This window comes from Papaver somniferum, chromosome 2 (assembly GCF_003573695.1).
Source record: "Papaver somniferum cultivar HN1 chromosome 2, ASM357369v1, whole genome shotgun sequence".
NCBI lineage: Eukaryota > Viridiplantae > Streptophyta > Magnoliopsida > Ranunculales > Papaveraceae > Papaver > Papaver somniferum.
Window position 1 is genome coordinate 79,553,701 of NC_039359.1, and position 11,291 is coordinate 79,564,991.

Consider the following 11,291-nt stretch of genomic DNA (forward strand, 5'->3'; position numbering starts at 1 on the left):
CATTTGACCCTAATTCGGAAAACTTACAGACACAAGAAAACATAATGGCGCAAGTTTTGTTTAGCATTTGACCCTAATTCGCAGAACTTACAGACACAGGAAAACAACCTACTAGTATTTCCATTTCTCACCTCTCTTTTTTTTTCCATCATCAAAAAATTCATTTCAAGTCCTGACGTTTTTAATAATAGCATCAGCAGCACTTCTACTACTACTACCTGTGGAACAGCACCATAAATTAAAATTACCACTTTTTTTTTGATCTAAGATGGCTAATAAATCGACTTGAACCTAGAGAATTTGGCCCCGTCCCGTCGAGAGAGGTCTAGTCAGTGATAGAGGTGTCAATCGGGCCTGCCATGCGTTTAAGTGAGCCTAGCCTTGTGCATGCACAAACAATCGTGAACCTGACTCAGTCTCTCGACCAAAACCTACAAACGACAATATACGTACGAAAGATGCTACTTAGTTTTCACTACAGATAATAGCAATCCTATATAGACCGCACCAAGTTCAATTTCAGTCAAAAACTTGTTAGAGAAAAAGGTAAGGAATCCTTTTCTTTTCTTTTCTTTTTTGATTGATCAGATTCAGATAAAGGATATGTAAAAAAGGAGTTCAGTGCTGATGAACTGAATTTAAATTACATTCAACACAAAATGTGACTGAAAATATCACCAAACCCACCACTAAACAAACAACAACAAAAAAGAAATAAAGAAAAAGAAGAATCAAAGAGAGACCACGATAAAGTGAGTGAAAGTATGGAGATTATTACCGGTCAATGTAGGACTTTCCTGATGTCATCTATTTGATGTCATTGGATTCAATTCAAGATAGTCACGGACATACTTTGTCTAAAGACGTGTCTGCAAAGCAAGACCACAAACTATTTGGTCGTACCATATTTACGTGTGAAATCTTGGCATGATGGACGTAAAAATCAAACTGAGTCGAAAAAGTTTAGCTGAGGCTCGTATAGTCGTATATGAACTGAGAAGGAAAAACCAATATTTGCAAACATAATGCATTTTGAGTACAGTATCATTTTCTAGCCTGACAGAAATTAAGATCATATATATATTTCAATGGCGTTCAAGAGTTCAGAATAAAATTGCAAGGGACCCTAAACCGTCCTTGAACAAAAGGGAACACCTTCGACCACTCACTCGACCATTTCTGAGTGCTACCCTTAATTAAATTAGTGAGCCATCTCTCATGCAAAATAATTAATTATGATTAACAAGTACTATATATTGAGTTTGCAATGTAATGTACTTAATTAATTAAAAGATAAGATATATAACTAATAGGATCCTTTGTTTCTTTCTATGATCGACAACTAGTTGCTGTCCTTTATTGATATTTAAATTACCCACTCAACAGAGAAACCCTTAAACAATCTACAAAGTTAGGACAAGTTGGGCGACGATCGAGTAACAACAACAAAATGTGGTCATGGATAAATATGCGAAAAAAAGGTCTACAATTTGTATTTATTAATCAAGATTTGTTTCTAAATATCCCATTATATGGCATTTTGATCAAACCACAGATATTTAAAAAAACAAGAAAAGATTAGAGCACAACTACAGTAGGGTCGACATGCCCAGACACTTGCTTAGAGTGTGATTAAATCAAAACATGGAATGATTCGGATCTCTAAAGTAACCAGAAAAGGAAATACAAATGATGGTTCGACGAGAGTACCATACCATTAAAGGTTGAAAACGAAGGGCTAACAACCCTACACACCAAGCTAGTACAGACTAGGGTAACTTCCTTGAAACATCATAATTTGGCTAGATAGTACGATTCTCTAGCTAGCTTTTCATTCTTTGGACACCTATATATAGGGATGTATAGATGCATGGCCAATCAGTCTGCCATAATAACCAATAGTAACACCTTAATCTATATTGGTTCTTTTGTTTCAACATTGCTTAGCTTTGTCCATTGTATATCAGTTGTTATATATTCGGTTTTTTAAGTTGCTTGCCGAATCTGTGATAACAACTATGAAGTCCTCCAAGGAAGAAAACGATAAGTTAGACAAAACATATAAGAAATGTAACGAGAAAAAATCGATAACTGTAATCTTCAGATATGCTGATTGGATTGATGTTTTACTAATGTTGTTGGGTAGTTTTGGAGCGATAGGAGATGGAATGGCAATCAACTGGTTCTTAGTCTCCTCTAGTCAGATTATGAACACATTAGGGTATGGGAAGCGTGCAGAGAATCAAGAAACTTTCATGAATGAGGTTGAAAAGGTTAGTATCTTTAACATATACTTAGACGCAAAAATTCATATATGTGTTTTTGTTTCCTTTCTGTATCAGCATGAAGTGCCTAACTTTTTTCTTTTGTATTCTTAGACCATCATTTACTTTGTTTACTTGGGACTAGCTGTCTTTGTTGTGGCTTTCATGGGTAAGTTCAAGATCTTATGTACAGCTACTTAATGAATGTATTGTGACGGATTAAAAATAGATTCATTATTATTTTAGACTGATTCTCACCACAAGTGATGTTTACAGAAGGTTACTGTTGGAGCTGGACGAGTGAACGGCAAGTTCTTAGGATTCGGCACAAGTACCTGGAATCAGTTCTTAGACAAGAAGTCGGTTTTTTTGACTCGCAAGAAGCATCTACTTCAGAGATTATCAACAGTATATCTAAGGATACTTCACTTATACAAGAGGTTCTAAGTGAGAAGGTACATATTATAAAACCAATATCCTAATTAGGAAAATCATATCTAGATAACTAAATGATATGTCATGAGCGTGTACGACAAAACTACTCCGTTGTTCTTTTGATTAGTTTTCTCTAAAGTGTCAAATATACATATTTTGGAATCATGAAGCGCACTAGTGAGCTAACAATCAAATCAATAATATATAAAGAAGATCGCATCTGATAACGATCGATAACATTGATAGGCAGGAAAATAAGCTTACTAAATTGAACTTGTTTTATGTCTGCAGGTACCCTTATTCTTGAACCACACATCTAATTTTGTATCCGGACTTGCATTCTCAATATACTTTTCATGGAGGCTCTTCTTAGTAGCATTTCCCTTAATATTCCTGCTAGTAATTCCTGGAATTATCTATGGGAAATACCTTATCCATCTTACTAGGAAGTCTGCAAAGGAGTATGGCAAAGCAAATACGATAGTAGAACAAGCTCTAAGCTCTATAAGAACCATCTATTCTTTCACGGCCGAAAAAAGGACAGTGGAGAGGTACTCGGCAATACTAAATCTAACTATGAAGCTTGGGATCAAACAAGGTCTCGCTAAAGGACTTGCGATAGGAAGCACTGGCCTAACGTATTCGATATGGGCATTGCTCGGTTGGTATGGAAGTCGCTTAATAATGTATAAAGGGGAGACTCCAGGAAGAATTTACTCAGCAGGACTTTCTTTTGTCATGGGCGGTCGGTATGTAGCTTTTCTTATCACTAAAATCATACTACCTCCGTTTCTGGAAAAGAGTTACTATCATTTTCACAACTATAAAAGAAATGATAGTAACTATTTTCCAGAAACGCAGGTAGTCGCATTTTTATTTTTATCCAGCTGTATCGTGCATGAGTTCATGACTAACTTGGTGACTGAGATGCAGATGTCTTGGAGTGGCTTTTCCAGATATTAAGTATTTCACAAAAGCATCCATCGCAGCAGCTAGACTGTTCGAAAGGATTGATCGGGTTCCTAAAATTGACGGGGAGAACGTAAAGGGTCTAGTTTTAAATCAAATTCATGGTGAATTGACATTCGACCATATCCAGTTCACATATCCTTCTGCACCCAATACCATTGTCCTTAAAGATTTTAATCTCAAGGTTCAAGCAGGGCAGACAGTTGCTCTGGTTGGTGCAAGTGGGAGCGGGAAATCGACCGCAATTGCGTTGTTGCAGCGATTTTATGATTCAGATAAGGGAGTAGTATTGATCGACGGTGTAGACATAAAGACTTTACAATTGAAATGGCTAAGAGGAAACATGGGTCTTGTTAGCCAAGAGCATGCTCTTTTCGGGACAACGATAAAGGAGAATATCATGTTCGGGAAACCGGATGCACCCATGGATGAGATTATAGCTGCAACAATGGCAGCTAATGCTCACAATTTCATTAGGCAGCTACCAGAAGGGTATGAGACTAAGGTAAGGTTCTATTTTCCCAAATGTTAAAAGAGTACACTTTTTGGTCTGGTTATAAAAAATATCTGACACTGAGGCAATTGTTAGGTAGGAGAATGTGGAGCTCTTTTGTCTGGTGGCCAGAAGCAGAGGATAGCCATAGCTAGAGCCATCATCAGAAATCCAGCAATTCTCCTCCTTGACGAAGCAACCAGCGCCCTTGATTCGGAATCCGAAGTACTTGTCCAAAGGGCCCTTGATCAAGCCTCAATGGGAAGAACAACACTGGTAGTCATCATTGCATTAAACAACGTTCAATTATTACGGATCATACATATATAGCAGCGTTTGTACTTACTCTCGCTTGTTGATCAGGTTGTTGCACACAAGCTCTCCACCATAAAAAATGCTGATCAAATAGCAGTTGTTAATGGCGGTTGCATCCTTGAAATAGGATCTCACAGCGACCTCATTACCAAGACAAACGGTCACTACGCAAAAATGCAAACGCAATTCAGGAATGATGACCATGAACAAGTCTCTGATTCTTATATTTCTTCAGTCACGAGAAGCAGTGCACACCCACTAAACAGCTTAACAAAGTTTAGCCCAGCTTCCTTCTCCGCATCTCCATTTCATGTTGACAACCTACCTATTATCGCCCCATCTTATCCTCCACCATCATTTTATCGGCTTTTGGCCATGAATTCTCCTGAATGGAAGCATGGGCTAATTGGTGGCCTTTCTGCAATAACATTTGGTGCAGTACAACCTGTTGCAGCAATAACAATTGGAGGCATGATATCTGTGTTCTTCGTCCATAACCACGAGGAAATGAAGGCTCGTATTCATACCTATTCCTTAATCTTCTCCTTCCTCTCAATCGTCTGCATATTAGTAAACGTCATCCAACACTACAATTTTGCCTACATGGGGGAACAGCTAACTAGAAGAATTCGATTACAATTGCTCGAAAAGCTCCTTACTTTTGAAGTAGCTTGGTTTGACCATGAGCAAAATTCTAGTGGAGCATTGTCTTCTAGGCTCAGTAATGAAGCTTCCATGGTCAAGTCACTAGTTGCTGATAGGGTCTCTTTACTAGTGCAGACTTCTTCAGCTATAGTTACAGCTACAATTATGAGTCTACTTGTAGCATGGAAGCTCGCGCTGGTCCTAATCGCACTGCAACCGGTAACCATTTTATGTCTATACATTCAGAAGGTGTTACTGTCAAGTGTCAGTCACAGCATTGTTAAGGCACAGCATTTAAGTACCCAGATTGCAGTTGAAGCAGTGTACAATCATAGAATTATCACTTCTTTCGGGAGTGTAACGAAGGTTCTTGAGCTATTTGACAAAGTTCAAGAGCAGCCGCGGAAAGATGCAACCAAGAAAGCATGGTTTATGGGCATAGGGATGGGATCTGCATTGTCTGTCACTTTCTTGTCGTGGGCTCTTGAATATTGGTATGGTGGTAAACTAGTAGATTCAGGTCAGATTTCTGCTGGAGATGTTTTCAAGATCTTTATAATATGGGTAACCACAAGCAAGGTTATCGCTGAAACTGGCAGCATGACTTCTGATCTAGCCAAAGGTGCAACTGCTGTTGCATCGTTATTCGAGGTGCTTGATCGACAAACCCTGATTTCAAGGTCTCACCAAGTAAGAGAATCTTCTAATTCTAATTTCTGTATCTGTAGTTAAGATGTGGGATTTCTGGTGAACTATAGAGCAGGAATATAAAGGATAGACCAAAATCATCCACCCAAAAAATATAAAACTAACAAGGTGTTTGTTTTTAGCTGACTCGGTGGGTGGATCTGATTCGGCTCAAGTAAGATGTCAGACTGTGATTTTTAATTTGAGTCAGTTCTGACTCGGACCCGTTTGAGACTTTCAGGAAATAAAATGCGCCTGACTCATGGGACCAAGCCACCGACTCACAAACTTTTTAGTCACATGAGTCAGATCTGACTCAAAAAGCAAACATATTGAGCCAAATCCAGATGAGTCAGGAGATTTCAGTCAGATCCAGACCAGACGAGTCAGATCAAAAAAAAAAAACATGATGAAACAAGTTAAATCTAGGCTATAATAGCAAGTTATTTGATTTTCTAGAAGTAAATCTGCAAGACCTAGGCGATAAAATTACATATGAGTTACAAAAATGATTATTCTTTATGTCCAACTCCATAAGCATGGAGTTATTGACTGAACTGTGTCTGACAGGTAGGCAGCAATGTAACAGGAATAAAGCTGAAGGGAATGACTGGAGCCATAGAGCTGAATAAAGTTGACTTTGCCTATCCAAATCGGCCTGATCGCCTAGTATTGCACCAGTTCTGCTTAAAGGTGGCAGCGGGCTCAAGCATCGGCCTTGTTGGAAAAAGTGGTTGTGGAAAATCAACGGTGATCGGGTTGATTCAGAGATTTTATGACGTCAGTGGCGGAGCAATAAAGGTGGATGGAGTGGACTTGAGGCAACTTGATGTGAACTGGTACAGGAAGCACGTAGCAGTTGTTAGTCAAGAACCTGTAATATATTCTGGCACCATACATGACAACATCATCTTCGGGAACAATGAAGCATCAGAAACGGAGGTAGTGGAAGCCGCTAAAGCAGCCAATGCACATGAGTTCATATCGTAAGTTTCATTCATTTACAAATTTATCAAGCTTCAGTAGTTCCATTATACATGAATCCGCTTTTACTCAATGAAAGTCTGAAATTTATGCGTGTACAGAACACTAAAAGAAGGTTATGAGACAGAATGCGGGGAGAGAGGAATGCAGTTATCAGGAGGACAGAAACAAAGGATTGCCATAGCAAGAGCCATTGTTCGTAACCCAAATATACTCTTACTTGACGAAGCTACAAGTGCTCTTGACGTGCACTCAGAACAAGTTGTACAAAAGGCACTAGACCGAATAATGCTCAAAAGAACCACTATTGTAGTTGCACATCGGTTCAACACAATAAAGAAGGTCAACTCAATCGCCTTTGTTGAAGAAGGAAGGGTTACTGAACAAGGAACCTACCAGGAACTTAACAATAATAAAGGGTCATTCTTCAATCTTGCTAAACTTCAAAAATGACTACTTAGACATGCGCCTATTACCCTTTTTTATTTGTTCTGCAACTTGTAACTAGACTAAAATCCTAATAACTGTTTATAGTATAATACCAGTAAGAGACTCCTTACAAGTCTTCCAGGATCATTCAATTCCTTTGTACGAAATCATTCAATTGAATGCAAAAATCATCCATCATTATAATGTGATTGAGCCCTACCATGTTAGAACTAATTTCAAAAGACCAAAGCAGCGGAAACAATGGGAATTATAATTGCAAGCTTTAAAATTGTGAGAAAAGTTATACACAGAAACGGAAGTAAGAGAAAGAAGGCAATAAGACAACAGAGTGATAAATGTTAAAATACGTCCACCCAAGTCAACACACAGAAAGTGAACTTATAACACGGAGGTTCTAAATCTGAAAGTCAAACGAGAAAGAACATATTATCACAATACTTCTCTTTTCAGGATATAATAATAAGTGATTTGTTTTGTAATTTCATTATGCTCATTTAGATTGAACTTTAACAAACAGCTCTAAGAGGATACCAAAATCAGGAAATACTATTAACAGTAAAAGAAGATTACTAGCACTAGAGTAATTGATCAAAGAAGCTGAGAGCAACATACAAGTTAGTGGTTACTGAAACACTTATTAATGGATATCAGGAAGGAGCAAAACCAGAACTAAAACGTTCATTGCTCGGTGCATAATGACATGTTTAAAGTATAACCCTCCTGCGTCCTAAACTCCGTCCACTACCTGGGTTTGTGTAAAAGTTTTCTATGAATATACTTACAGTAGAATCAATAAAACTCGAACAAGGTTGTTGATATTGGGCACATAGAGATGTTGAGTAAAGAAAATCTTTAGTTTGGCAATACGAAACAGTCCTATCACTTCTACAGAATCAACAAGCCAGTTTACCAACTTTCTATGAATAACCCACATCACTAATAATCGCTGGTAAAGGAGTTGGGTGTTTTTAGTATGACGCATCCAACTGTGAGAAACAAAGAAAGTAAAAATAATACTAGCACAATGTTTAAACCCACTAGCACAATGTTCAAACCCACTTACAAGCTCAAGTTAAGAGTGAGAAGTATGTTTTATTAGGCTTTTTTATGGTTTGCGCAACAAATCATGTTTAGTCTAATCTAATGCACGTTTAGTGTAAGCTAATCTATGTTTTGTTTAAGGTTGGTCTATGATTTAATCATGCTTTAATGACTAGCTTAAGCTTAAAGCTAGATAAGGTTGAGACTTAGCATGACATGTCAAGCTAAAAGAAAAATCTGTTTTCATCCATCATGGAGCAATGCCAGGAAATAGAAGTTGATAACAAGTCATGATAAGCTATGAGTGTCATGTTTGTTCTCTATTTCCTTATTGTTCAATCTGTTTTTGTATGAACTATAGTACAGTGTTCTTGCTAGTATGGCGTTGTTTATTAAGTAGTAGAGCATGTCAATAATAGATTCAAGTATGATTTCAGCATAAAGATAACTTTATATGACGTTTAGTGCTAAAGCATGATGGTTAAGGAGCTGAAATTCCAACATGTTTGTCCCAGAGAACAATTTGAATTTTATCAAATTCAAGCTCAATAATATGATTCCTAATTCCTCTATTTTGCAAGAATAAATCTAGAATTGTTAATAGGTTAATCATAAGAAGCATACGAGTTTCTACTTTAAAAAAAAAAGTTAGATCATTGTAAACTAACCTTGTTAATAAACCTGAAATCCTTAAGCACCAGCTTCGGGAGATTTAGACTGCATCCTCAGTTCCTCATCAGCGTTCCTCAAGAACTGATCCCAGCCACTACCCGGGCTTGTATCCAAGTAATCATATGGAACTGCAGTCTTCAAACCTGGTCGAACACCACATCGGGTATCAATAATTCGAAACTGAACAGGATCGCCATTTTCAACAAGACCCGTTTCCAACTCTTCCCAATCGAATAACAGTGGCAGTGTAAAGGCTCCCCAAGGATTAAAATCAACAATCTTAATCCTCCCATCCTCGGTCACATAAACATCGAAAGTGTAATTCTCCGACTCAAATACCTTTTGGACATTCTCCATGAAAAACTTCTGGATCGAGATCTCAAGAACTTCTTTCTTCTCCAGAAGGACAGGATAGAATGAGGTGACCTCTCGCTGAGAGATTCCAATAAGGTGACGATGGCTAACGAAGCAACGAAATTCCATCTCTGGATGGAAAGATGGGTACCATTTTCGAAGAGCTAAGTAGAATGTTGATGGCCTTGAAGAGGTTTTATCATCACAAGAATCAAAGGCATGGCAGAGATCATGCGTTAAAGTCTCGGAGGATTTTAACAAGAGAGCAATTTCACTGAAGGAGGTGCATTTCAAGTTCCCTGTCGTACTTATCCAAGCAGCATCCTTGGGAGCACTCCAATTAAGTTTAGGGAAAACAGCCCCGTCAAATGTCTCAATTGATTGTTTAACAACCAGTTCGAGTTCTGGGAAACACGGTGGTGGTGAAGGTTGTTCAGATTCATCTTCAGAATCCTCTGGAACTTGGAAGTCGTCTTCTTCTTCAGGATTGCGGATTCTTTGAGGCAATGCATCTTCACCAGTGATAGACTCAGGAAGCAGGAAAGGTCCAGAATCATCTAATAGGTACTCAACAAAGAGTTCTGGAAGCTCATGAATTTGGGTTTTGATCGAAACAGACTTGAATTTCGGGTACCATTCTTGAATCTGGCACCTTTTAACTTCTTCTTCTTTCATCTTCGCGAAATTTAACAAAATTCAATATGAAGAATGCAGTACAAAAACTGCTTTTGAACGTCTTCTTTTGTCTTAACTGATAAATAAGAAGAAAGAACACCATTAGTATAAGTTCAATACGAAGCATAATCTTTACAAGGATGGCAAAGATAATAAAAAGGACCAAGAGTATCTAAAACTAGTTAACCCCTAGCATGGTTCAACAATCACTTAGCAACCAAGCATTGTAGAAAATTGTTTAAAATTGTTTTACTAGAGACCCTCAAAATGCTACTAAGCTCCACGAGTGCATCTATTCTTTCCTCGTCATTTCTTTTCCCTATGGGCGTATCAGAGTCCATTTCAGACTCAATCTCCTAACCAACATAACAGGGCTAGTGTCTACTTTAATTATGCTATCTGATCCTGTAACCTTTTTTGTATTGTTGGATTTTACGCCCACTAATTCTGGGTTATCAGAGTTACCAATAGCACAGGTATCCTCAACCATAACGCTTCGATCATCACTAGTACCACTTGCCTAACTAAACATAAATTTCTCAGTACAAAGAAAAATAAACAATTTTCATGAAGTACTTCCTTTGCAAATTTCCACATTATTGGGAACCTAGATAATCTAATGCTGCAACTAACAAAAACCCTAACTTTATGATAACCCTAACAAATTTCCACATTTCCACACACATTTTGAATAAAATAATTTCTCCTAATAGTTTCCTCAAACAGGTATCATGCATTAATGATAACTAGAAATTTTAACATTTAATCAGACTTGTATTAACCAAATGAAGAAAACCCACGATTCAGAACACAAAACAACATGATTTTAACTACAATGAGAATAAACATACCTCACTTAAGTGTGTAGTTCGTTCTCTTCACGGTGGAAAAGGGTTAAATAATTTCCTTTGAGATACAATCCAATCACTACTGGTCAGAAACAAACATTAATCGTGTCGTCTCTGCAACCTTCTAGGATTGATGATCAGTTAGAATCGTAGTTTTCCACCGAAGACGAATAAAACCGAAGACCAGAAAATACCCGGGTTTTTACCGAAGTGCGTTCACGCAAGCATTTCTTTTCTTCCAAACTTTGCGCGTGCTAGACCGATTATAGCACAGACCGGGTCGGACGGGCTTGCAGTCCTTACCACCCATCAAGTTTGACAGGCCGGGCCGGACAGTAGCAAAATTTTAATGCCCATGACCCGTCCATACCCTGAAACAGGCCCAAGACATAATTCAAAAGAATTTAAAAATATAGTTTAACTTGCTTAATGAATGATAATGATGATATATTTGTAACT

At 37.9% G+C, this 11,291-nt stretch overlaps 2 protein-coding genes across 2 annotated transcripts; one reads left to right on the forward strand and one right to left on the reverse strand.

The window, feature by feature from the left end:
• Positions 1 to 1,895: 1,895 nt before the first annotated feature.
• Positions 1,896 to 7,430, forward strand: LOC113348148 (putative ABC transporter B family member 8). The gene is made up of 9 exons (XM_026591856.1): positions 1,896 to 2,273; positions 2,379 to 2,433; positions 2,541 to 2,719; positions 2,991 to 3,448; positions 3,633 to 4,173; positions 4,258 to 4,437; positions 4,525 to 5,811; positions 6,379 to 6,794; positions 6,894 to 7,430. The coding sequence occupies exons 1-9, from the start codon at positions 2,019 to 2,021 to the stop codon at positions 7,243 to 7,245; spliced, it is 3,723 nt and encodes a 1,240-aa protein (XP_026447641.1). The 5' UTR covers positions 1,896 to 2,018; the 3' UTR covers positions 7,246 to 7,430.
• LOC113348149 (cell division cycle protein 123 homolog) lies at positions 6,216 to 11,043 on the reverse strand. Its single transcript, XM_026591857.1, has 3 exons — positions 10,836 to 11,043; positions 8,952 to 10,060; positions 6,216 to 6,644 (listed from the first exon to the last, which is right to left on the reverse strand). The coding sequence occupies exon 2, from the start codon at positions 9,982 to 9,984 to the stop codon at positions 8,974 to 8,976; it is 1,011 nt and encodes a 336-aa protein (XP_026447642.1). The 5' UTR covers positions 9,985 to 10,060; positions 10,836 to 11,043; the 3' UTR covers positions 6,216 to 6,644; positions 8,952 to 8,973.
• Positions 11,044 to 11,291: the final 248 nt, after the last annotated feature.